The sequence below is a fragment of the Lepisosteus platostomus genome, chromosome 27 (assembly GCF_059453375.1).
Source record: "Lepisosteus platostomus isolate fLepPlt1 chromosome 27, fLepPlt1.hap1, whole genome shotgun sequence".
In the NCBI taxonomy this organism is placed as follows: Eukaryota; Metazoa; Chordata; class Actinopteri; order Semionotiformes; family Lepisosteidae; genus Lepisosteus; species Lepisosteus platostomus.
Window position 1 is genome coordinate 6,082,509 of NC_142637.1, and position 27,411 is coordinate 6,109,919.

The window sequence follows — 27,411 nt, forward strand, 5'->3', positions numbered from 1 at the left end:
ATCGGGGCCAGTTTTCCTAGCAGCCAATTAACCTACCAGCATGTCTTTGGACTGTGTAACACCTGGAGGACCCCCTCAGACACTTGGGGAGAACATGCAAACTCCACACAGACAGCACCCCAGGAATCAAACACAGCATTGCTAACAAGTGTGCTGCCGTTCCACCTAGGATGTTTCACCAAGGTGCTTTAAAATGTGGAGAACATGGTGATCTTGCACTTTCAATTGCATTTTTGTTCTCCAAAATATTCAAAGTATATTTAAAATAAATCCCTCTCCCGATGTTGTTCATTAAAGAATGACAGGCCAAGGACACAGTTCTTGCATTTATCTTGTACAGTACAGTCTAAGCCATAAGAAATAGTGAAAATTTATTGCTTATCTGAGGCCAGAAGGAAAATGTTGCTCCACCCAGTATGCCCCCTCAGAACCTTAAAATAAATTTGTCTTGCACTGGTCAAGGAACAGAAATTTATAGTTGGAGTTCCCCCCAACTAACTGTGTGGACAAAGGATCATATTCTGGGGAAAGTGTAGGATCACACTGCCAGGGGATTTTTTTTAGTTAATTGTCTTAAATTTTAAGACAACTCTGTGTTTCCCTTTTGCACCATGCACAGGAAATGTTAACTGTAAATAGACAAGAGATAGGACTTTTTCTTCAGTTCGAGATGCTGACCTGAGGTTTTACAGTAAAGGTAGGGATAAAAGGATATAACCACTTAATGTTTGCGTGTAAATTACCAATAGATCAGACTCGGGGGTTGACGGGGGGGGGGCGCTGATTTAGAATCTGGAATTGCCGATTGCTTTCTCTTTTATGTCTACCCAACTTACTGTCACGAGATGTTTGGAAACGAGATTTAGATACAGCTCCCGTAACAATCTCCTGAAGATTTGTGGGAATGGGGGGGGGATCTGGGGGGGGGGGGAAGAGCGAAGAGCTAGGCTCAGAACAGTGAAGTCAGGGGCCTTTACTGCTCAAGACAATCAGGACATCTCCGGACAACGCAGGTTGTAGAGGCGTCTTTAATCCCTCACCTGCTGAGGACAGTAATGAGGGCCAGCGAATTCAATTAAATACCTAAGAAGCAAAAGCATTTCCAAAACTATTCAACCACAGACCGTGTGAGGTTGTATTACAGCTTAACAAGATGAATGTTATCCATCCCTGTTGTTGCTCGTGAATAAAAACGTAAAAGAATCTTAGACTGTATAAATGGATTATTCTACTAATGTATTTTGGGGGGAAAAAAAACAAACAATCATCGATCATGTACAATACACCTTTAATAAATAATTTTGACATTAGTTTTTCATATCTACAATTTGTACACATGTATTCGCATATGTTTTAGGCACATTAAGAGGCTCTGTCTTTTCTCGGGCCATGGAGTGGATTCCACCAGGGGTGGTCAGTGTGAGGAGTCGGTCCAGGCGGTGGCACACCTAGCCCCATGGTCTGTTCATCTTAAGTGTGCACACCTCAGTGTCTTCTCTCTCACGATACACTCTCTATCCCCGCCTATCAGCCCGAAAACAAAACCTCCTTTAGTCTCGTGCCCCCTCCTGATCTTTATGGGTCCTGTGCCTTCTAGTTATCATTGAAATAGAGCGTAACTGAAGACCCGGTTATAACCTGCTTAAAGTTTTCCCTTCTTTGAAGTTTGGAAACTTCAATAATCAGTTTATACTGTAACTCACTCGGCCACTTTGGAATGAGGAAACTGCTTATCTGAGCAGTTACGCCCCCTGCAGGCTCCGCGGGTCCACACAGGAGCCTTAGCTGAGCTCATCCTGCACTGGACAGCTGTGCTCTGCCATGGAGACTGGAGACTGATTATTGACATGACCCACTGCTCTGGGGGTCCGCTGTTACTCATCGGGCTAGATGAGAGCTGTGAATCAAATACTCAGAAATTATTTTCAGTGCTCCATCACCTAAGCCCTTAGGTCCCTAAATCTCCACTGCTTCCTAGGGGAACTGAAGTCTCTGAATGACTTAAAAGGGCCCTTGATATCTTTCAGTTAACTATAACAATTCTAAGCCGTATCCCACTTTAAATAGAGCTTAGAAACAACAATGTCTCTGCGTTTTAGTAGTTCAACTAAGATTACAACTAGGTTTAGGGGCACGGAAACTAGGAGAGACGGGGGTTGCTTGCCCTATAATCTAAAATTTGGAAAAACTAATAATCCAAAATGATAGCAAAAATCAAAACCAAAGCTTTTGAGGGACTTTGAATAAGAACGACTTAACGATCCCAACAGTATAACCTTATCCTACTGGCTATCAGAAGTGCAGCACTTTAGATGAAACTCCAGAGGACTTTTTTAAATAAAATACCCAACACCGTGTGTGAATTAATTTCATGAGGGATCCACAATATGCCACCTATATTCCAATTGAAAGGGTGAAAGGATTGTGCAGTCAGTTCATCCACCCATCAAGATGCAGGAAGAGCCAGCTGCTCAGATGCCCACAACAGGCTGGATGGCGAACAGCAGTGAAATAAGTCCTGAAATATGGAAGCGCTCCTCACTCTATGGTCACTGGGCTACCGAGATAGGCTGGGATCCTAAAAATCACCCTAAGACTGAAAGCAAATCGCATATATTAAACCTTACACTTTTGTGGAGATGAGTATTTGTGCTTAACAGCCATGCAGTAAAGCAGTCATAAGAAGCAGCTTTGTTATTCCTGACAGAGCAGACTGGATCAACAGCTGGTCAGTCTTCTGTTTGTTTAGGAGAGCAGCTTGCGAATGAAGTCTTGTAGATGATATCTAAACAGAAACCTGTCACTATTTCATGAGTATCTGCAAACATAATAACCATGAGTATTCATTTTCATTGCTTTTCTGTGAGGTCATAAAGACAAAGCGTAATGTTTAAACATTTGGTAACCGTTTAAAGGTAGTTTTAAAATCCTGCCTCAGATTATCTCAGTAATCAAGGAGCCACACTACAACTCAATCAGGGATTCAATCCCATTTGTATTCCTTGAGATCCATCCTGCGGGGAGCAGAGAGCAGAACTAGAGCTCGAAAGGAGATATTGCCGCCAGGTTCTCACCTCAAACAAACAGGCAAAGTGGCGCTAGGACTGGTTCGGTTAATAGAATCAGGAATAGTAAACTGCGCAGAATCAGCTGGTGTTGGTCGTACATTAACAGCTGTGTAAAGACTGTACTTGAGCTCTATACAGAGAAGCTGCTGGAGAAACGGTGCCCCTCAGACTAGCCACACCACTACCATAGCCCAAAAAACAGTAGCTCACAAACGGATTCTGATAATTAGCAATGATCACGGTCCTCAAAGTCCAAAACGGCTGTACTGAACAATACATTCTAGGTCAATGCAGCCATAAGGAGAAAGATGAAAACTTCAAAACCGACACAGAAACGGGAGCTTTTCGCAACCAGATGAGTGAAACAAATATGGCACACACGTAAAACTCTTCATACAATGCAACATGGAAAAAAAAAAATGTCTGATAGCTTTATTTTAATTTACTATTATCTCTTCCCTAGCTTACGTTTTGTGATTTGTTTGCTCCAATGCACTTGTGAATAATATTATAGAATTCTAAGACAAAAAAACTATTTTTCTGATGTACAATAGTAAATCACTCCACTTGTTGTGCACAGTATATTAGATCTTTTTTTTTTAAATCCAAGACGAGACATATTCCTGAAAAACAGAGCACCCTTTTCTGGGGAAAAATAGTAATCTTTAAATACTTTTAAACTGTTAATAATTTAAATCATATACCAATTACAACATTTATATATCACATTAAAAATGTAACATCTGCGTCGCTTAATGTCGCTCTAATGCATCAGTAAATACATACCAAACACGCAGTGTCTCTACTTAAGTCAGAATGCTAACGAACAATATATTTTTAAAATAAAGCCTGTGCTCACGTACTTGTACCACATTTAAGAGCGAAGACTTTCAGCAGCTCAGACTACGAAAATGTGGTCGACTTGGGTTTAAAGCAGCGTCGACCTGTACAAAGTTTGTAAGAGGTGTCAAATATAGAAGGACAAAACATCATGGATCTAGAAATGTATATGTGCTCCTATGGGAGCAATATTAGAAATTACTAACCCATTTCAGAATGCATATTCTTCATTCAGGTAATGTAATATTAGTATTTTAAAGGCATTTTTTCCCTATGACAATTATAGCACAACTACCCCCCCTAGAGGAAGAATTTGGAAAAAAAAGCAGGACCTGGGGATATAGGCAAGGGCTTGCTTTGCAAAATCCATAGCTGGTCCAGCGTACAGGATCTGCATTAAAGTGGCAATGAGTTTTTTTTTCCCCATAAAAAACCCTTAACTATATAGCTCGTTTTTAAAATCACATACGGTTGGAATACTTGAATGACTCATGATATTAACCGATGTCTACATGAAGAAAAAGTGCATTAGAATCCTCTCTTCATCAATAGGAATATGAGGTCATCTCTTGGACTGATCGTCATTACAGTGGTGAAGTTCCATTTGCGCCTACGCATCTAAGTGAAGTGGTTGAGCCTGACATATTTCCTCCTTAAAATCTAAAAAATAAGCAGTGGCATCTGGGGACAATCCAGTCTTAAACGAAACACCAAAGCAGCGTCTCAAGTTGGTTTCCACCCAGCCTCAGTTACGGATGAGGTTAGACTGTGCAAGGTCAGTTACTTCCCTAGGTTTCTTTGGATAGGGGAACGTTTTGGCTGTTTGGGAGAAATGAAGCTCTAAAAACAACAAGGACAACAACAAAAAAAAATATCTACAAGCTCATTAAAAGTATGATCCAGCCAAAATAAAAGACGCTCCTCGATCGGCCCTCGTGTCCCGCGGGGCACGGCCACAGACCTCACCCCCACACACTGCGTCTTCAGCGCAGGGCAGCGTTCCCCTTGGGCACCGACTCTCTGCCAGCTTCCTCCGGTGCCCCCCTAGCGGCGGGCTGCATCCAGCAGCTTCCCGGATCCGACCAGTCCTCAGAGCGGCCTTCCGTCTCCAGCTTTAAAAAGGGTGTCTGGCAGCCTCCTCCGAGCTGTGAAAGCCAGGCTTTCGGGAGCTCGGGGCGAGGGCAGGGGGGGTAGGCAGCGCAGTCCCTCCGGGGCTATACGCTGCTGTCCTCCAGGAGAGGCTCCTTGCCCTCTGTGCCCCCGGCCTGGGGGCTGTGCGAGTGGCTCTGGGCGCCGTTGCTGTGCTTCTTGTAGCTGCCAGCTCGCAGGTTCAGGCCGCTGTGCTCCGGGATGAACAAGGCCACCAGCAGGGACAACAGGACGGAGCACGCTCCGAAGAGGAAGGGCGGGCCCGGGATGATGGCGCTCTGGTAGAGAGGGGTCCGGGGGGGGGGATGAAAGGAAAAGAAACATGAAGGCAAAGCCAGTTGTGAATGAGGAGCTGAGAAGTTCCCGCCCTGGCAGATCTTGTGTCTCTGAGAAGCTGTGTCAGTCTGGCTGCTGAGAAAGGTGACAAACTAAAACGCACTTGTAACCAGACTGCGGTCTAACCCGAGTTTAACTGAACCCTGTGCACTCCTGCCTTTCAGAACTACAGATCGTGCTGATCTTGTGACCCCATTCTAGCTCTTGCGATTTTAGATTAGCATTAGGCCCCGTCTTTATAGTCGTGCAATAGCTCAGAAACCTAAGTCACTGGACTCCGAACGTGGTGACAACACCAAGCTTCCCTCGGACTGAACGCATGCTCCCTCCTGCGCGGTCGGAAAGCGGTCCTTACCTCATCCGTGGGATTGGCCATGTTGGGTTTGGCATCTTTGCCCGGACTCTCCACAGCGTCCATTTCATTAAGTTCGACATGGAACAGGTAGAAGACGAACCCATAGAGCGCGGGACCCAGCCCGTTACACAGCCCTCTGATGCCAGTGATCATGCCCTGGACCACACCTGCACGCGGACAGAAGGACAGACAGATGGGCTGAATACTCCACATCAGCAGAAAACTCTCAGGAGGCATGCACTCCACTGCAAGAAATCCTCAGAACTGGGCCACATATCAGATTGACTACAGGAAGCCTTGCCCCTCTGCTGCAGGGAAGATAACTCCTTCCTTTATTCACTGTCGCTGTTTTGCAGGCATCTTATCCGTCTTTCACTCACTTCAATTGAAGAGATTACTGCCCAGCAAACTGCCTCCAAAGCTGAACGTTTTACAATAAGCTGGAGCTACTGCAGCAAGACAGCTACTGAGTACACGATTTCTGCAGCCTACAGACATTTCTTGTTTATCTGAATTCTTGCTAAAGCTGTAAGCTGGGTAAGGGAATGAGGCCCATTTGTGGTCATCTTCCAGCTTCTCTGACCTGACCTCTGATCTCCTCTGGCCACAGTTGTGACACCCAGGAAGGCCTGTCTTTGCTGTTGCTCTGGGTCTCAAGACACCCCTTCGTTCTCTCTGTGAAAAGTCATAGGCTTGTACGAAACTATTTTCATTTAGCTCTTTATCTCCTGCATTCCTCCCTCCCCCCAACTATGTAATATGTTAAGATCAAGAGAACCATACCTCTTTTAAATGTGCTTCAAATAAGTATTATAGGATACTCATTTCAAAGTGATTTTTCTGATTCAATTAGTATCCGTGTCAAAGGCACTAAATGTCTAAAAATCCAAACTTAAAATGTCTTATTTTTCTTCCAGTACGAAGTTTAAGAAAAACCTAAAACTTTTGTGTCTGGTTTTTCATCTGAACATGCACTTTAGGAGATCAATGTGTTGCTTTCATATCGCAGGTGCTCTGTAATAATGAGTACAGGGACGATTTTCTTTTGCAAATCCTTTACGTCCTCCAGCAACAGCACCTGGGCTTATCCCGAGTCTGTTCAAATACGTGAGGCTGCAAAGACGCGATAGTGTCAGAGATCTCAAGATCGCAATCCTTATTAGACGGATAATACTGGAATTTTGCCACGTCTGGGATCCCAGGAGGTCGCGCAGTGCCGCGTGGCCGAGACTGGCTCTTACCCTGCTGGTCCGGGTCAGCGTTCCGGGAAACGATGGCGCTGATGGCAGGGAAAGTAATGCTGGACATGGCTGCTACTGCCCCAGCTGCCCACATCATCCTGCGCCGAGACAGAAACACAAACCCTTGCTCATCACGGCATCACGGTCTCCCCTCTACAGTCCAGTGAGCTATTGCTTTTAACGTTGCATTTCTGAATATTACTTGCAGAGCCTTCCATTTAAACAGAATTCATTCTTTCTGGATTTTGTAAGTGAAATATCTACAATGAGAGCCTGCCCCTTAGGCTCACAAGACTTTGGGATAGCAATAAGCAGTTTCACTTTTTTTTTTTGCCACACGTGACGATTAAAACACCTAATGTAACAGAACATTCGTGAAACCCTGTGTCAGAGCTCGGAGCAAGCTTCACCAGGATCCTGAAGTGACGTTTCTGACACAGAGGTTGAACATCTGGAGATACGACACTTACCAAGGCTGTGATCCAAACCCATACCAGGCTAACTGGAGGATCTGGAACCCCAGTCCGAGCAGGATGGTGTTCTTGTTTCCTATGGATCTCATCAGGATTCCCAAAACTACCGTCTTGGGGAAAGAAAAGCAGTGGGTAAACACGTCACAGCTTCTAAGGTAAACCTATAGTGTACTGGCTCCATATTTTAGTGCCTATAAAGCCAGAAATGCACTAATCATAAAATTAATTTTATTTAGCTCTGGTAACTATGGAAGCGCATTGTTGCCAGCAAGAAAATTATTATGAGACAATACTGCATAGCTTATGTGAAAATGCACTTTAATCTGCATTAGAAAAAACACTTTTTTCCACTTTTTGTTAGGAAGGAATTGACACTATTTGAGTGTGACATAGCCAGTGCCCATATACTGTGGCTCTCCTTTTATATATTAGAAAACAAAACATTTTAAAACAGAGGTTTTAGAATATTTCCACTCCTCATCAGCTCCAATGAAATTGTATTTACAATCTAAGCTCTTGAAAACCAGGATGGACTTTGAGACCCATGAAACAGTCACATCTGAGGGTCAAATACCTGGGCTAAAATGGAGAGAATCCCAACCACAGCTATGAACGCTGCCACAGTCTCAGACGTGAAGCCGATAACCTGGAAGTGAAAGGTCACAGAACAGATGTGTTTCTGAAGAAGCCCTGCACTACAAAACCATATCAGCACAGAACCAAAGTCAAAACAGTCCTTTTTAAAAATTAAAAAAATAATCCTATATGGCTACCAGAAAAAAAGATATTTGCAAACAATTGAGCATTTCTTGGCCTATTACTTGAACAGGACAATGTGAAAGATTGGAATGAGAAAGACAGCACTTTCAGTTTAACATTAAAATATATCTTGAACAAATTTACGGTCTCCTACACCATGCATGTCTGCTGCCATTCGTTTTTGTTCTGTTAATGAGATTTTAGCTAGACGAGACAGAGACAACGGCAGCTCGGTAGCGTGGCAGCTTTGTATAACTGAAAGAAGTGTAGGCTTCACTAAATGTTGTCACTACGATCTTGAGGAGAGTGCTCTTAATGTAACATGAAGATGCAAGTCTTCCACTCCTTGGCAGGGCTATAATGGAATATGTGAAGCTTTCTGAATGCACCGGAATGAAATTAAAATCTGCAGATAGCCATTATTGCAAAGTGGTTATTAACATGCCCTGGGCGACACCTGGTTTTCTTGTGCAGTCTGTTCACTGCAGTTAACAAAACCGATGCCCAATATCTAATCCTGCCTCAAGGGCAACACTGTGAAGCCACAATGAAAACCTCAATTACAGCTGGCCTACTGTGATCACTGCTTTGTCATCTGGAAGGGCTGACAGTGCTGGACTAGCTATTCCAAAGACATGCCAGAACCTCACATACCTAAGAATTGACTTATTACAAAGAAAAAGACTTTGATATACCCTGTGCTGTTGATTACTACCTAGACATGCACAGGATTATAATGAAGAACGATTCTGGCTTTAATTACACAATCCAGTTGATGATGAGTCCTTAAACACACCTCTAAAAAAAGCTTTGCACTCATTTTTTTTAATTCCTGCCATAGAGCCTCGGAATAACTCACTTGTGGCCCAGAGGATAATCTGAGCATTAGTATCTAAACTCTCGTTTTACTAGACTAGGCCAAACAAAATGCTTTGACCTCTGCAAGCGTCCACGAGGAAGGAAGATGCATAGGTAAAATGCAGCCTGGGAAACATGAACGTTACCTGTCTCAGGTATAGGAAGAAGCTGGAATATTGCCCTGCCTCTGGGAGGTAGGAGAGAAAAACAGTGATGCAGATGAGAAGGACTGTCGAGTCCTGACCAACCTTGCGAAGAGACTGTAGAGAAAAAAAATGTAGGGGAAAAAGAAAGCACTGGATGAGATTCTTGGGTCTGTTAGCTACTAACTACAAATAAAGGGCCAGATGAACCTTCTCTCATTTGATGTCACATCTTTATGTTCTGGACCGCTTACAACTAAACTAGGTAGGTTTTCTACAGAAAACCAGGGTTCTTTCATTTTCTTAGGTCTTACTGGCAGTTTTTAATGTCATTTTTCAATTGCAATTGCAGAGTCATTGGAACAGATGCTAAAGGTGTACAATATACTAAACTGTTTTTGTAAAACAATTTGCTTTACAGCGCAAACAGGCAAAATTACACTGCTGATCTAACTGACTTAAAAGGGGGGGCGTGTGAAGCACTTGTTCAATATAGCTATAAACAAGATTTGTTTCATTCTCACTGTAGTGCCTCTTACATACAGTAAAATTACCGTTCCAAACATTTCCATGGTACTAAACCTTAAGCATTTGCTCAAAATGCTATACGGTCTGCACAATTGCCACCTGAACTGCACACTCTTTCTGTTTTGGATCCTTAAAGATTATACAAGCCAAATAGCAAAAACAGCAGAAATTGATGAGATTTTATACTTTTCTCTTCAGTCTGTTTGAGAGCCTAAAGTGTCTCAGTCTATTAAAATGCAGGAAAATAAATTGACAGCACTCTGTAAATCACTGCCAAAGTCCTGCAGTCCAATCACAGGTTACAAAGCTCAGATGTTACTACAAGCTCAAGGACCGAAGAAAATCAGGACCATTGACACTCACAGCAAAGGGGTCTGCCTGCTCCCAGGAGATGGGGGCACCCCAGGAGGCGGGGCGCATCTTCTCCGGCAGCGACTCCGGCACCGCCACCAGGATGAAGCAGATGTCCAGCAGGGCGATGGCCGTGGCCAGGATGACCACCAGCGTGTCCCCGTAGGCCTGCGACAGGTAGGCCCCGATCGCCGGACTCGTCACCAGGCTGGCGGCGAAGGTGGCGGACACCTGACCGCAGCCCGCAAAAGCAAAACAAGAGTCACTCAGCGCCCGCGGGACACCTCAGCCCTCATCGCCTCACCCAGGCTCTCTTCGAAAACACATCTCAGACGTTACGCACAGCGCACTTCATGCCTGGTTCCTAATAATAACCACACTAGCCTCCCTGACTCAGGCCTCTGATTCTCCCCCTGTCTGACTCCTCCTTTAGAGAACAGAATTGGATCAGAGCTGAGTGAGGTCAGTGGCATGCATTAACTGTTTTCTAAACCACAAAATACGGCACTTCTTGCTGTAGACGGTTACCTGAAATATCCTATATTCAATTTATTAGACTCAACCATGCGTCTTCCTATAAGCATCTATATCTATGTAGAGATGCATAAAAAGATTAAATTCAAGTCTCCTTTTATCAGTACTCAGTTTGCATGGCTCGCCTTGTCCACATTGCGTCATTCCACAGGGCGGCGACGTACAGATTGTGCTGTGGGCCGTGGCTGTTTTTTTGCAGCAGTGCAGCTGTAATCCGAGAAATCCCCCAGCATTGCTCACCAGGCCGTAAGCGGTGCTTCTCTCGTGCTCCTGAGTGATGTCTGCGACGTAGGCGAAAATCACGGAGAAGGTGACGGCAAAAACGCCAGACATGGAGATGACTGCGAAATACCACCTGCAGCGGGGAAGACAGGGAGGAGCTTACGGGAGGCATGTGTATCCGAGCAAACGTAAAACGGTAATGAGTGCATACGGCCATCTCAACTCCCAGGCATGGGAGTATCTCCTGGGGCAAGTTAAAACTGAGACATAGTGCTTCTTATTGAAGACGGATGAAAATAAAAACAAACCGGGACCATTTACCCTCTTTGAATGTGTGATGTGATCAACCAGTATCTAAACCGTGTATGCAAACGACATTTGCACAATGGGTACTGCTTGACAAGAAGTTTATGGGAAAGTCAGACCTGAAAAGACTAGTAACAAAATGTTAACTAAGGTGAAACTAAGAAACCAGCAGTTTGTTTTGTTGTAATACTACTTCCAGATTTAACGTAACTGCATGCTGGTTTGCATTCCTCTCCGACGCCGAATCATCTAAAGCTCATTAGTCTTGTTTCCTAAATGACGCAAGCTGACAGATCCACAGGCTTCTGAAACGCAGCAACCGGGGGGGGGGTTGGGGGGAAGCAGGAGCCTCACCAGGGGCTGATCCTCATCAGGGGGATGGGGGCGCAGGTGAAGAAGACCGTCAGCAGCAGGAAAGACTTCCGGCCCCAGACGTCCGACAGGGCGCCTATCAGAGGGGCGCTCAAGAAGGACAGGAGGCCCTGGAAGACAGCACAGGCAACCGGGGGGGTCAATGGGGCCTAGCAAAGTGTGTCCTGTCCTACCAGCCACCCCCAAATAATCGGGGATTTAAAAGGAGCGAATTCTGTCAATAATGGTGTCAGAACTGGAATCGCAACTCACCAGGTTGACATTCAAACGTCCCAACTGGAAAAAGTTCTTCCCTTTCACTGTGCAGCCCAAACAATGAACTTTGCAAACCCACACCAAACGCTATCTTATTCTTTAACCAACTGCCCCAGCGGCTTATTAATTTAAGACACTTTACACATTAATGTACAAACGTAACAGGAAAAAGCAAGGTGGTAGACTATTCCCTTGTGACCGATGCGTGCCACACTTTAGCATTTGCACAGGTATTAGACGTTTCACAGAAAAACGCACCTCAAACCAATGCTTCACTTTAATGATATAAAATATAAAACCCTTTAACTGCTGTTCAAAAGGTAAAAATGTGTGGGGAATTTCAAAATCATGAGGTCATTATTGGATTTATAAATAAATCAAAGGGTTTTGACTTCTTTCACAGACCTAACAAAACATGGTTGTCAAAGCAAAATACAAACCTATTGACAAATACCTGACAGAGCCTACCACTAGCTATGTCACTAAAAGGCATGCCTGATGATTTTATTCTCAAATGCACATTGCACTGCTGATCATGCAAACAGTTTCTGTGTGCCTTATCGGAATAGTCTTATCTCACCTTGACACCATGAATAAGGCCGTTCATCAGGAAGGTGTGCTGTGGGAAGGTCTGATGTAAAACCTGTGCAAATTGACACAAGCAAACAGCAGTTAGCTTTCAGAACCCACTGCAGTGTAGCAGCTCACTGACAAATAAAAATGTGAGTTATTAGTGTTGGTTGCCATGAACTAGGTAAACAGTCTAATTTACTTTAGAAGTGCATTGACTCTGGAATACAAACTTTGTGTTTCAGCTGGGTTTTTTTTCCCAAGGGTAAGTGATTCATGTGCCTGTTGTTTGCAACTGCTCTGAGGAGAACAAAACACAGATCTGCTCTGAAAGAATCATTGTTTTAGGGCTGAGTGAATGCGCAAGTGTTATGGAACAGTTCACACACAATGAACCTCTGACAAGGAGCGCTATTAACCTGGGATCGAGCAATTCACAAAAACAATACAGAAAAGACGCACGACTGCAGCGAGGAAATGAAACCTGTTTCGGAGATGGGCACTTGGAGCCCCGGGTTATTTTTAGCCAGCACGGATTAATTCAAAATGAGGCTGAAAAATTAGAGTGAGCTTCCGAGGAGGCTGCCTTTTCTAATCAGGTCAGAAAGGCCTGCAGAGTGACGGTGGTGTGAAGACTCCTCGGAGACCGAACGATACAGATCTCAACGCTTTCTGGTCCAACTCGCTCAAAAGGTTCCAGAGTGAAAGATGAGGAAGACAGCCACCTGAGTTCTCTGGGTTACTACTGACAGCCTGCAGCACTCCAGAACATCTTACCAGCCACGGGAACACACTGTGGCTTTCGACAGTGCCTTAAGATACCTACAGTGCAATTGTTCACTTGCACACCAGCAGCCTCTGGTTGGGGATTTGGAGCCTCAGCATCAAAAGAAGCTGCCCAAAGCTGAATGTGAACAAACAGATTCACCTTAAGACTGATTCAGAAGGGAAGAAACTGCAATTATGGATGTTTAAAACATTGAAATTGCTTGTCTAAAAGGGTGAAATATTGTCCATAGCAGTATGAATAACACTCAGATGAAAACGCCCATTTTATGTAGTAAAAGAACTGCTACAAGGCTCACAGTGGCTTGGAAAAAAACTTAGATCAATGAACGCGCCATCATCCCCAGTCTCCACTGCTTGGACATGGATATTTCTGAGCCTCAGATGCAGGATTTTAAATTTATTTTAGATGCAGCGAACAAATACTGGCTTTCTTGTTGTTACTGCTGAAGCTACAAGTACAAAACCAGATAACCTTAATACAGAGCATGTTGTTATAGAGATCTTTGGCTACAGGTTCAGATGACTAACAGACCCATCAAAAAACACAGGGTGCTTAAACTCTGTATAAACCATTAACACAAAACCTACACACCAACAGATGAAAGAGAAGCAAGCTGAAAAATTGTACTAAGGCCTGCAATTAACCCTGGATAGTTTATAAAAAAGGAAACATTTTGGTTGCCTTGACTTTTTTTAAAAACTACATTTAAATCCGAGATAAAACAACAATCCATCAAATTATTTTTTTTCATGTAAAATTAACAGAATGAAAGCAGCAGGTGCTTAATGCTATGGTTGATAAGTGATTTGAATCACTAACCATAAGGATTCAGGGCTCACCCTTTTGAATACCGAAATATATGTACGTTTTCAGCAACACCTCTAACTGGATCCAAACCATTGTTCCCTCAGATCCTCAATTACATAAGTGATTTTCAATTAAGCAATCAAAAATAGATTCTGTAATTCAAGTATTGGAAGAGCCAACAATGCCCGCCCCAGTCGGAGAGGGTATATGCCCAACTGCTTGATATTCAGGACAAGAGAACGTTTTGTAAATCTGTGCGCTGACAAATTGCCAGCAAGGTTGCCTTTATTCTTTTTTTTTAATTGTACAGTCATCAAAGCTTTTGTGCGTTGCCCGCTAATGAAGTAGGGAGTAACACAAGCAGCCGATCATAACTCAAGATTGTTTTGATAGAACTGCATGCAATCATTTCTCCCTCATCACAGAAAATAATGAGCAACAGCCAAGGCACATTCAGCATCTAGACAGCCTTGCAATGGTAACTGCATTAACATTCAGCCCATGCAGAAGCATTAATTATCAATAAATAATGCAACAACAAAATGTACTGCTTTATTCTTCACTGCACTTCCTGTATAATATGACCTATGGCAGCCTGTAGCGCACCCTCAAGGAAAGATAAAGAGGAGTGTAACATAATGGCCTCTTTTGCAAGTCAAAAGACTACTGGATTATTCTTACATCTAAAGTGTTTGGAGAAGCCAAGCGCACAAAGTTGTGTTTAATTAGAATCTCCAAGCAATCTGTGCTGACTGAAGCCGAGAATTTGCTCAGCAACAACATCAAGCCTGATTCACATCATCTAGAGCTGCACTCTACTGGAAAACGAAAGCAACAGGTAGGAGTGCTCTCCTACACTGGCTTTAATAAGAAAAGACAGTAGGCAGATTAAAAACAGAGGCTTTTATGCTTAACGCTTTGGTAACACACAGCTATGTTTTAACAAGTGTGTCACTGCACTCTAAGGTTAAGAGGACCGGTGCAACACTGAGATGGCCAAAGCCATACAACAAACTCTGTCACCCACAAACCCTACGAGCGCGAATACCGGACTTGTCATCTTCCTATTTCTGTTTATATGTCAATCAAGTATGTTAGGGCATCATTCTGTCAAGTCATGTTCTTGTTGAAGCAGGGTGGGCGTTGGATGGAGGAGTAACACACAAAATCAGCATGAGAGATAGGACCACTTACAGTGAGCATTGGGGTAGTAAGCAAACCCCAGGCAAAAAACTCAAGGAAAATGACCACCACTGCATGGTAGACGCTGGGCTCCCCTATCCCTTGGGGCTGTAAAAAAAAGAAAAGAAACAGCATTACTTTACAAAGGTAAGGGCAAGACAAAACACAATGTGACAATAGTTGTGTACCTGGTACATCCACTAGGATGTTGCTCAGGCATGCATTTACAACACAGCCGTGGTACAGATATGAAGGTTTGTTGAGCGACAGCTCTTGAAACAAAATAGTTCTAAATATTTTTCAATATTCAACATCAAGAGTGATTTCCATTTTACTTATTTTTCCCTTAACACACCAGTTGCCCTCCCCTTCCCACTCAAACTGCTTACTTGTCTTGTGTTTGGTTAGTTGGCCATTTTTTAGATCAATGGCTTAATGAAGGACCTTTCACAAGACATTTTATTGTTTGGTACAAACTCCACCGGCAAGAAAAAAAAAAACAACATTCTGAATCACTGTTAATCATCTGTGAGGCTTGCCATGCACATGGATCATTTCTGGGAATAATGATGAAAACTGACGCAGAAATGTTTCACAATAACACCTTTGCTAAGCGTGGACAACCAGCTATGTGGGTCCACTGAGTAAATCAAGCCACTGTCCGCAACTGCAGCTACAGTGCCAGCTAATCAAAATCAAATCAAAAGCATTCCAGCCAGAATGTTTCGGGACAAATGTGACACATTGTCTGCGGGTTATCCACCCCAAGACTGAATCTGCAGCTTCTGTGCTCCATTTGAAAAGCAACATCCCACTGGAGCAGGGTGGAAAAAAATATCCACCACCAAATGCGGAATTACAAATGATGCCAATGATATTGATTCTTCACACTACACAGCGGCTGGAAATAGGACAAGCTTCTTCTCTGGACTCTTTCATGACAATAGAAGGGCTGTTTTGTAAAACGCCACACAAGCTAAGCAACTGTACACTCTGCTCTGTCCGAGAACAGTGTGTGATTTGAACGGTTTATTTGTACAGTGGCGTGATTACAGGTTAGTTACAGGAACCATGTGCTTAACTGCTGGGAGAAAATGGCTTTTTTCGCAAATCTATCACCAACACCTGCTTTTGCTCAGAGAATTACTACCGATCAGCTGAACAATTTAAAATGCCTCAATTATTCTTCCAGGATCTTGTCTCAAAACAGCGATTACTTGATTGGAGGCATCGTGGAATGCAAACAACTCTTTTAACACTTCAGTTTTAAAAAAAAAGTATAGGAAATATTTCTTAGATACAGTAAGTCTGGCTGGTGATGAAAACGGAATTTGAAATATGGAAACAAAAGGGGAGATAAATAGCTGACCAGACGGATTGAAAGAAAAAAGTCAAACTACCATGTGCCACAATAAAAGGGCTTACAAGGCCGGAAAATGCACTTTTGTGACAAGACAAACTGGCAATGTGCATTCAACAATTAGGCCAAGATGATACATCAGTGTGCTGTGCCAGAGTGGCAAAACTTTAAACTGCTGATAATGGGGAGGCAAGTGAATAAGCGCACATCAGCTCAATTAAATTGATTCCAAAGAGCAAAGCCAGATAACCACTTCCTTGCAAGCCATGCACAGAGACATCCTGCTGGTAATTGGTTTTTAAGTCCTTCCATTTACATGCCTGTTGGTCTGCCATTCTCCATCCATTTATTGGCAAAGATCAGGTCAGAGGACTGCATTAAAAAAAGGACTCTGGCATCCCTAAAGTCAATACATACGCTTGTGATGAGCAAACATTCCAGTGATTAACCTTAGACTACAAAAGCAAATGAAGGCTCTTCAGTGAGAGTCTATCCAGTGTTTTTATTTTACTTATTTCAAATAGTCTGCTGGAATATTTTCAGTGGGAAGCAACCAGTGAAAGCACTAATTAAGATTATGACAGGACACAACAGACCTAACCCTTATCTTTCTTAACTCAATAAACAAACAGGAGACTATCTTAACACACTGCAGACAAATAAGAATGATTCAACTGATAGAAGCACACTAGGGTTTAACCCATTAAAGTACAGGGAAGCTTTCAGGTAAAACAAACTGAAGGGCATCTATAAGAGCTTAAGAAGCCCGTTGCAACATGTTACTGTGAAGTCAGGCAATGTTATTCAGAGAGGGTCCTCACTCACTGGTGTTCATTTATTGCTTTTGTTATTTAGCAGAAAAAAGCAGGAATAACCTGCATGAATAACCAGGGATCCCCCCCTGAAAGATGCTACTGTCAATAAAATTACAAAGTACTATTACCGCTTCACCATTCTGGGGGGAGCTCTTAAAGTGAGGGTATTTTAAAAGAAAGTTATAAAATGTACCGGATTAGACTGCCCTCTCCTAGAACATCTATCTATACGAGAGCTGGGTCAAAAACAACTGGCTTTCCAGCTCTGTGCTTCGCCTTGGTGCAGCTCTGCGTTTCAATACAGGAACAATCTCTCACTTCCACCTATTCTGCACAGGGCTTCCCATGAGCGCTTCCTGTTTCACAAATCAGTAGAGTACTTCCACAAACAGGTTGGCTCAGAGAACTGCATTTCTTCTGCAACGCTGCCAATCAAGGAATCTTTTATGTAAGAAGGTATACCAGCAGAGAAGAGTCTTTATCATCTCCGGGGCGGTTTGTTTTCACAGCAGCAGACAGTATGAAGAAAAACACACAACAAATAAACAATACACATACAGGGAATCATCTGTTTGAGCAGGGTGATGGCCTCAGGGATAAACGAGAACTTAAGGCTGTTTGTTTTTAGATTGGGAAATCTGGATCTGCGTTCTGAGGGGAGTGATTGGGATTCACTAAACAAAGGGATTGAAGGATCCTCTACATGGAATACGCTTTATGCAAAACCCATGATTGGTAGATGTGGGATAAGGCCAAAATATCAGCCTGCCCCAGTGAATTCCTGACACAATCCGACAACACTCTCCAGCTTGGTTTTACTCCTCAGGTTCAGATGCCCAAACCGGTGTAAAGGATGAAGCATATTCAATAAAAGACATAAAACATGATCTACAACGAATTTCCCGAACTGTAAAAGGAGGAAGATCAATGGGATGCTATCCTTATTAGGACTCAGGCTGTTCTGTCTGTTGGATACCAGCTCACGTTTCCTGTAATGTGTGTTATTCTCTTGAATTAGCGTTATATATTAAATCTGAATCTAATACAATTAGAGGTCGCCAGGAGCACGCATCTCTGCTTCGGGTTTAAAAAAAGAGAAACCTTTGGATTCCCCCAGTTCTTCCGTCTGGAAAATGATTATAAATGTATTTCTCCTTCTTGTTCTGACCTTGCACAAACTTACGATGAAACCTGAATCACAAAAATATTTTGAATTGGTTTTTCAGCGATTTTATTTGACCCGTTCTCTTCTTTGGAACAAGATATTTGTTTTGCAAGAAAAGTCTAGTGAAAACAGGGAAATTACAGCTGACCCACAAGCTTACCCTGAATGCTTTAAGATAAGACGTTAAAAAGTACTACTTCGTATCTAACGCGAAGCATCACAACATAGAAATGCGATTTTAAAGCAACCATCTCAATTAAATCGTATAGTGACAGTTTATTTTTCACCAACGCGATGTCACTGTATCAAGCAACTTTATAGATCTGTTTGAGTCGTTGCAGGAAAAAAAAAACACCTAATTGATGAGCGACCATCCTTGGGTTTAAACTGAAACTGGCTGGGGAAACGAAATTAAGAATTCAGGAGACAACACTGCCCAATCCGCTGGAGAACACGCCTATGGACTTTACTGAAAGTAAACAAGCCCCCCGCCCTCCTACACACATACAAGCCAGGGAGACGGGCCGTCTTCCTGGCATATAAAATCATTATTAATTACAGTTGCGAAAAATACAAAACAGAAATGATCAAGTCAGTCCGTGACGTAACCTCACCAAGCGTAGTTCCGTGCATAAGCCGGCGGGCCTTGCTGATATGGAGCAAGAGCGGGGTAAAAGTCCTTTACCTTACGTATTTCCTTTTTTTTTTAAAAAAATGACATTTGAAAAGAGAAACAGGTAGCCAAGGCAAACATGCAGTTTGCAAAACTCTCGTTTCGGGACCCTATGTCAGCGAGCGTCAGAAGCCTGGAAAGTAAATGCGTGTGGTTTATGTTTTAATGAGCTACAGATGTTAACATGAGCAAAACAACCTTTTATAAACGAAATACTGTAGCAGAGCGGACACGTCGTGAACAAATGACAGCATGCAAAATGCCCAAATGTACCATGTCAACAATTTGATGTGGGCCACCACTCCTTGCAAACCGATGTTTTAAACTCTTGCCATCAAACTTGAAAACGTCAAAGACCCACAGCACCCACTTTATACATTTTACGAAGCCAAGAGTACGTTACCAATGGCTGTCTATTGGCAAGGAAACGTTTCTATGTAGACTTGGATCCTTCACAACAGTGCTGCAGGGTTGAAAACAATTGTAAGCCCTCCGCGACGTTACAGAGGGTGTACTTTTGAACAGATAGCACAGACCAGAATTGCAGTTTTACAGCTAAACCCATAACGAAATAAATATTTAACTCACACTGCCTCCATCTTTTATAATAATTTTCTTAGCCAGCAGAATACTGCGGTTCAGTCGCTTTTTCTTCTTTTTCTCCCCCGTCATGGTTAACTCGCATCCATTCTTGGGCGCAGAAAAGGATCATATATATTTTAAGAGTCCCCCCCAAAACGTAAAATAATTTAAATGAATCCCTAACCATCCAGCTCACTTAGCCCCATCTTCCTGAACAACGTTTAATCCCGCCTCCTCCCGCACGACGCGAGGGCCCGATTGGCTGAGGCGGCGGGCAAGGGGAGCACGCTCCGCCCTCGATTTGCGAAGAGATGTGTTCGTCAAGTTGTAGTTCTCACGCTCATTGGTCGAAATCATCAGATCATTTCATGGTAATGAAGTTTGTGTCCGCCATCTTAGTAATGGTAACCCCCCCCTATCGCACTGGGCACCTGACATCCAGGTAAGAGCGGCGGAAATAAAGTAAAGGGTATTAGAGGATATAAGGGTAGAAATCTGGTGCACACCTAGTGAAATTTAATTTCTAGTTATAATTATAATGGTGTGCCAAACACGGATAGTAAATAGAAACAGGTATGGGATCAATTGTAAATTTTGAAAGTGGTTTGCAATCTCCGAATTGAAGTGCATTTCTAAGTGGCTTTATAATAGTTTTCAAAAAGAAATCACATTGTGTTTCACGTAGTAGGCTGGGACCTACTTCCGCTTAGGTGACGTCATGTTTCCCACCTCCGGGGCTCGGGTTCCTGTGGTGTGTGGACGGTCATGCTCAGATGGGTGCAGACTGCACTGCACGGCTTTTTCATTAAGCCGAGACTGATGAGGAGAGTAAACGTGTGGTACGATCACTTTCCCCCTCACGTTAAGTATTAATCTATCTGTGACAGATACAGACGACTTTGAACTAATTTTTAACTTAAACACACAGGTGACTGGGCATGTGTGAAATGATTAAAATGAAGTAGGCAAAGTTCCTGCAGTACTGCCGAAAACAGAACGTCTTATAGTTAATACATTGCCTCTTGGGTGAAAGCATTTTAATGCACTGCTATTTTCAGTGGGGGGGGGGGGGGGGGGGGTTAGGGTCAGGTCTTTGCAAGATACTATTTTTTTTTTTTTAGATTTCTGGATAAATTTAAAAGGACTTTTCCAGACTAATGAAATGCTTAATTTTTTAAAAGTAAGAACTGTGGTTAAGAGGACTGTAACAAAACCTATTGCTTTAGAACTTCCACAGATTAGACTGCAATTGCACCATAAAAAGATTACACAGTTTAATACCATATATGGTCCTATTTACATCTAACCTAGTGCACAAAGAGCTCATTGAAGTTGGTATAGACAATCCATTTGTTTTTCCACTGTTCTATCAGCCCAGAGTACAGATATGTAAATCCAAAAGCAAACAATTTTACTGCCTTCATACCTTTTTTTCTCTCCTCAATCCACACCTGGATTTCACCATCAGATAAGGTTAATATCTCGATTAGAAGATAATCGAGCACTGAAATACAAGAATTTGAAACCCAAGAAAAAAAGGCTAAAACTCATGTTTTCAACATGTTAAAATGACAGCAAATGGATCTGTGGAACTCCCTCTGGTAACTCCTTTCAAAACCAATTTACAGAGAATACTCTTCGTGCTCTAGCCATAATCTATCAGCATTTTGCAGGTCCTCAGAAATCAGGTCAAATATATTTAAAAAGCATTTAACTAGTCCAGTTTAATTCATTTAATCCAACTACAGCACTCCCATCACAGTTGGGAAGCTTATTTATCCTCTGATCTATAAAAATGCTAAAACACGAGAACTCCGGTGCCAAATACAGGGGTTTGCACTTCAGTTCCAGGTGCTTCTAATAAGACTCAATGGGAGATTGTCAAACAACTTTACCCCCTACACCTTTCAAATCAAGAATGTTTCAGAGCTGCTGCACCAAAACACGGGCACTGAAAGCTTGTTCTGCGGCTCATGAAGAAGGATCAGACATCAGACCAAGTATGATCGGAATGTGTCAAGTGTACATTAAAGAAAAAGAACACCTTGATGGAACAGCTCAAGTAGAGGAGCTGTGTCAGCATGTGTAGGCTGCAAAGGAGCAAGTAAAAGTTTATTCCCTGCTGAACAGAGAAGAAAGGAAACAACGTTTCAGCTGTGGAGCCTTCTTCGGGTGTCAACCAAAGAAGGCTCCACAGCCGAATCGTTGCGTTTTCTTTCTTCTCTTTTCAGCCATGAATAAGCCTTTACTTGTTCCTTTGCGCCTTGATGAAAACTGTTTTTCCGGTTATTCATACTCACATGACGGCACAAGTGTTTACACACAGTAGACTCAGAAAATTGACTTTCCAAAGTATGAAACCCTTGTATGAACCTCAGAAACCAAAGAAAAAACCCCATCACATATCCTCCAAGTCAGTGGTTCCCAGTCCCGGTCCTGGTGACCCATACACCTGTTGGATTTTGTTCCAGCTGAGCCCTCGGCTACACAATCAAACTCTTTGTTGACTTCATCACAAGAATTAGAAAGTGAACTAAAACCCCCAATTTGTGACTAGAAACAAAATGCAAATATTCAACTGAAGCTACAGCATAGATCAATTAAGGTTTCAATGACCTGATGAAGGCAGGCTGATCATGAAAATCAGAAGGTGGATTTGTCACCAGGGCCAAGAGTGGAACCACAGCTCTAAGTAAAAGAGGCATTAATGGAAAAAATGGATACTGCACTTTCCCACTGCACTGTGACAAATATTCTGGGATTAGACAAACATTCCTCCCCAATTTAACAAATCTAATCCCAGGATTCTGGAGGGGGGAGCTCAGTTGAATTGGCAGCCCAGTACGTGATCTACTGTCACAGCCTGAGGAACAGTGAGCTGGTCTCTCAATAATGCTCCATATGTTCGTATGTAAATGTCTTATGAGGTCTGTATTGTAAAAGTTGTGTTAATTGTATAATGCTTTGGCAACATTGAAACTCATTGGTCATGCCAATAAAGCTTTTGGAATTGAAATAAATTACTGCCTCCAGCATGACTCACCCATGCTAGTATTTTTACACAGGGGACTGTCGTTTTCCCCAAACATCAGTGTTTTGAATTATCATCTACATAATAGTTTGTCAAAGTATCTCCCACACTCACAGATGCTGCTAACAAGATGCACGTTGAGGAAATCCAGACAGATGTGAGCACCGTTTACTTAAAAGGATTTATTTTCAAAACAGCCCAGTCCAGATGGGGGTTGAATTGAATAACTAGGCTCACGGCCCTGAACAAGGATAATCCAGCAAAACATACTTTTGGAATTTCAAGTGGTTGGTCTTTACATGTGGTGGTGGGGGGTTGGGGGTTGAGGCACAGACATCCAAACACTTACAGTCACTCATCTACTTTATTTTCAAATACCTACTTGGGCACTGAAAACTGCTAAAAATAAAACTGAACATTCGGGCAGTCATGTTGCTTTTTCATTTTTTAACAATATTTCTATGCTTTGCTCCATGATGGATATCCTGGTTTGCAGAGCAAAAATACCATTTATAGATGTGCAATAAAGTCAAGTGGATTTTACAGTTCAGCACTGCATTTCTTTTATACATCTGGATACTCAGCCATAGAAGAACACCTGCAGGCTGCAGTCTCTGAGCGACATTTAAGGTTCGTTTAAAGTTTTACGCTGTGGCTGTCTTCTACCTTGGTTCCCAGAGCCCTTTTCTGTACACTAAGCATCAATAAACAAGTTTTATACTCTCATACACTGAGAAAAGAAGAACCACGTTAAACAGAAAAAATAAAAGGAAATAAGAACGTGTACATCCTGCGCAGATTGCCGCTGACAAAATAACTCGCAAGGAAGCTGAGCATCAGAAAGGTAATCGATGTGCGTCACTGGAAAACGTTCTTGAATGTGCAAAACCACCATATATACCCTGACTGTGGTACTCTGCTCGATGAGCCTGTGCAGCCATTATTCTCCACTGGTGAAAGGTGCCTCAGTATTGCATGATGGCTCCATTTTTCTCAACACTGAAGACGAGTATGCAGGTAGGGTAGTGTTGACTTGGAAATGAGAAAAAAAAGACTATTACTAAGAAGCACGGGAAAGGCACCGACACTAAAGTTTAGAAAACTATACTCGAGCGTTAAGTGCTTTATTTCACAACAGGAGATTGTCATTCACTTTGAATCAACCCAGAACCGATAAGGTCCCAATATAAACTTGTTTTATTTCCAATCCATTGTGGAAATGGATTTGGTCTTATAAAAAGTGGAAGAGGTATCGCAGCAATTCCAACAATGCACACCCTCCTAAAAAAAACACCTGTCAGGAAAACCATTTGGTGGGGGGAGGCTGTGAATTCAGATATATGAATGCTTAAAAACTTTATTAAACTCTGACAAAAGAGGTAACACCACGTTTTAGGAGTACATTATAATTTAGTTATTTCACTAACATCCTGTCACGTAGCATCTTGGTTAATTAACCACTGCACAGTATCAGTACATACAACCTTTTTTTTCCCCCAGTAAGAAATGCCTAACACGTTTTCATGCCTTTATACATGCTAACATTCATACTTTTTTCTGCGATAACTTACAATGTACACCTAAATAAAGTGTTACCCAGAAGGTTTGTCATTGGCGTCTTGACAGCTGGTGACCCACCCAGCAGGAAGGAAGTGGACTGTGACAGATGTGCACAGCACTAAAGCAGCTGTGTATACCGACAGGCTAAAGTCGGTTGTTATACTGAGCTTAATACAAACCAAGAGACATTCATTAGAAAGCACCTGCACTGGAAATGTGCTCTTTTTCTTTATGTGGCATCGTTCCGGGGGATGATATTAAGCGTTAATGGGATACAAAAAGGTTGCTCATTAATCTCTGTTGCTGCAACGGTTTGGATTGGGGAGAGCAGGCAGAGCAGTTTTGTTAAAGGGCACAGGACTGCAGGGGACATTTAATATCTTTTTAATGGGGCTCTCCTGCTGGATCGGAGATGCGGACCATTTGTTACAGGGTGTATCCCAGGTGGAAAAGAGACGAACATCACTGTAATTACTGCACAAGTACATTTGGGACAATGCAGCAGATAACTTTAATACACGGCAACTGCTTTGTAACCTGTAAACAAACCAATACCTGTTCTTTCTTATGCCCAACTTCAGAGTCCTGGACTGGTGCTAACAAATACCCGTGTTCACTGTACGAGAAAAAGGTTAATTAAAATTAGTCAAATTCATGATTGGGCGATGGACACTTCCACAAAAGAGTACAGAACTGTATAGGTGTTAAAAGCACCACCACTTTAAGACAATTTCATTAGCCCTGAGATGAACTGGAGAGAGAAAGCTGTCCACAGTTTTACTCCGGTTTCCAGAGAGCGAAAACACAAGCACATCTGGAAACAGTCAGGTCTGACATGCAACAGGGACAAGTGAATTTAGGGCTAACTAAATCAAGTTGCTTGTCAAAGCACTCTGAGGGCATTACTGCAGAAATCAGCACAGCGTGACAGACAGGATTGAGGCCATGCAGATTCAGAAATCCGAGAGCTGGATTCAGCACGACCACCACCAATCTGTACAAAGTTCCCCTGTTCCCGAAGAAAATGCCACCGCTCAACACCGGCAGTGAAAGACAGTGGGTTATGGAAAATTGATATACAGATTTATTCCCAGTCTATACAAGGATAAAAAATGTTCATGGGGGCAGATTCCAGGTATTATTCCCCACCATTGTTGGCTTTATGGGTCTTGCACAAGAGCATTCTCATCGCACATATCTGAACCCTCTGCCCTTACAAAAGGCTTCTGAATGGATTTCCCCTAACCCCAGTGATGGCGGACGAAGTGAGAAGGTGAAGGAGCCATCATGTCTGCTACAGCACTGACAGAATAAAACAGCATGGTTTAAAGGAAATACTATATTAATAACAACAAAGCCTCAAATTTAAAAGGCTTCCAATATTCCAGAGACTTACAAAACCAAAAGGGCAACTATGAAGTAGCTTTGTGCAGAAACATGGCCATTTCTGAAAACGAACTCCAGCTAGTGTTACACCTGACATTCCATTGCTAAATTACATCTCCCTTTGAAGAAATAGCATTCCCCTTCTTCTGTGTAACGTCTCTCAGTTTTACACTAGCTATGTAACCAAAAGGAGCGGGGATGGTGCTGGAAGCCCACAGCAGACAAGGCGCAGCTGAAGTAATAAATGCAATTGACTCGTCAAAGATCTTGTCCTATAACAGGAAAAAAACAAAGTAGCAAAAATAACCAGATACCCACTGCAAGGAAAGATTTCCCCAATCTCCTCGGTTAAAATAAACATGCTTCTTTACAAGTCAGAATTAAAAAAAAATAAGGCACAATTTGGAAGCGAGTTCGAGCACTCTTTTGGTCCTCTCCAACAGTACTTAAAAAGAGTTTTTTAAAAACAGGCAAGGGGAGGTGCAGATGAGCAGATCAATATATTTAAGGTAGTCCCTTTCGAGGAAGGAGAGAAAAGGGCAGGTCCTCTCCCTCGGTTATTAAAAAAGTGTTTTTCTGGGGGGCCCCCCCCCCCCAACATCCGAATGCAGCATTTTTTCTGAAAAACTGAATAAGGTACAAAAGTGCTTGGTGATGCAAAATCCTGCAACCTTTCCTCCCGATAGCAGTAAAAAAAAAAACAAGGCGAATGCACGGAAATCCGCCCTCAAGCCTCGCCGTCGATGTAGGAGATGTCGGGGTTGGAGAAGCGCCTGTGGGCGGTGGAGGCGGAGTCGCGGCTCATGGGGGCGGGGTCGCGGTCGCAGGGGGCGGGGCCCGAGGGGAAGGGCTCGGCGCCGGGGAGCACGTACAGGGACTGGATGCTGTCCTTGCGGCGCGCCGGCTGCTCCCGGCGCTTCACCAGCTGCAGCGTCCTGACGTTCCGCAGCGGCGGCGCGATCCCCTGGGCGGCGACGGCGGGATGGCTCAGCACGCCGGGGGGCAGCCGGACGTTGCCGGTGGGGAGGACGGGGGTGCGCCTGTGCAGCCGGAAGGTGTGCGCAGGCGGGGGCGGGGAGTGAGCGGCCGCGCGGAGCAGGCTGGAGTCGGAGCACACACGCAGAGGCAGCGGCGGCCGGTCGGCTTTTGCTGGGGGCTGGACGGCGGGCTGGGGCGGACAGGACGCTCGCAGATTTTTCAGTCTCTTCGCCATCCCTAGATCGGGAAAAAAAGGAGGGACATCTAAGAACCAGGATCTGCAGAATCGGGCCATGCCAATAAGCCTTGCCACATTGCACAACACGAAAGACGCCACCAACCCGTCCATTTATCCCACCTCGTTAATTTTCAGGCCAAAACAGTGAAAAATGATCCGCTATGAACGTCAAGGTGCCGAGAACCCCACCAATAACATACCACCTGCATCTGCAGTTGATAAAGTCACACATATTTAAAGGTATTGTACCCAGCAGACATGCTTTAGGTTTTTGAAAACGATATCAATACCATTCGTGTTCAGAATGGGAAAAATTGTTTCTGTCTACACTTAAAAAAAATAGGTTTGTGAAATTGAGAAAAAGCAGTCAGAATCGCAGAAAAACATGTTGATGTTCTTGTATTAGGGAAGGGCTGGGTCCTGCTTGGTTTTGAGAAAGGACTTGGAGAGAGTGGGTAATCCGAAGGATGTCACTGCTATGCGT

At 43.2% G+C, this 27,411-nt stretch overlaps 2 protein-coding genes across 13 annotated transcripts in view; both read right to left on the reverse strand.

Moving 5' to 3' along the window:
- Nucleotides 1–1,271: 1,271 nt before the first annotated feature.
- Nucleotides 1,272–19,969, reverse strand: LOC148639152 (solute carrier family 71 member 1-like). Its single transcript, XM_088621704.1, has 12 exons — nucleotides 19,741–19,969; nucleotides 15,152–15,247; nucleotides 12,371–12,433; nucleotides 11,518–11,645; nucleotides 10,876–10,990; nucleotides 10,114–10,332; nucleotides 9,226–9,339; nucleotides 8,037–8,108; nucleotides 7,460–7,572; nucleotides 6,990–7,087; nucleotides 5,749–5,915; nucleotides 1,272–5,335 (listed from the first exon to the last, which is right to left on the reverse strand). The coding sequence occupies exons 1-12, from the start codon at nucleotides 19,822–19,824 to the stop codon at nucleotides 5,123–5,125; spliced, it is 1,482 nt and encodes a 493-aa protein (XP_088477830.1). The 5' UTR covers nucleotides 19,825–19,969; the 3' UTR covers nucleotides 1,272–5,122.
- A 3,141-nt stretch (nucleotides 19,970–23,110) lies between these two features.
- LOC148639153 (unconventional myosin-IXb-like) overlaps nucleotides 23,111–27,411 on the reverse strand; it is an 81,114-nt gene continuing 76,813 nt past the window's right edge. For 8 of the 12 annotated variants that reach the window (XM_088622130.1, XM_088622137.1, XM_088622134.1 and 5 more), the window contains one exon: nucleotides 23,111–26,926. In XM_088622130.1, coding sequence (XP_088478256.1) covers nucleotides 26,439–26,926 — 488 coding nt within the window. In that variant the 3' untranslated portion in view covers nucleotides 23,111–26,438. The remainder of the gene's footprint in view (nucleotides 26,927–27,411) is intronic. The other 4 variants (XM_088622141.1, XM_088622140.1, XM_088622139.1 and 1 more) reach the window with 2 other exon arrangements.

Coding starts and splice junctions, on each gene's coding strand:
- LOC148639152 (XM_088621704.1), bottom strand. CDS start 19,824: ATGACGGGGGAGAAAAAGAAGAAAAAGCGACTGAACCGCAGTATTCTG. Junction 10,333..10,875: donor GAAGCACCGCTTACGGCCTG/GTGAGCAATGCT, acceptor GGCTGCGGTCAG/GTGTCCGCCACCTTCGCCGC. Junction 7,573..8,036: donor TTCTCTCCATTTTAGCCCAG/GTATTTGACCCT, acceptor TCTTTCCCCAAG/ACGGTAGTTTTGGGAATCCT.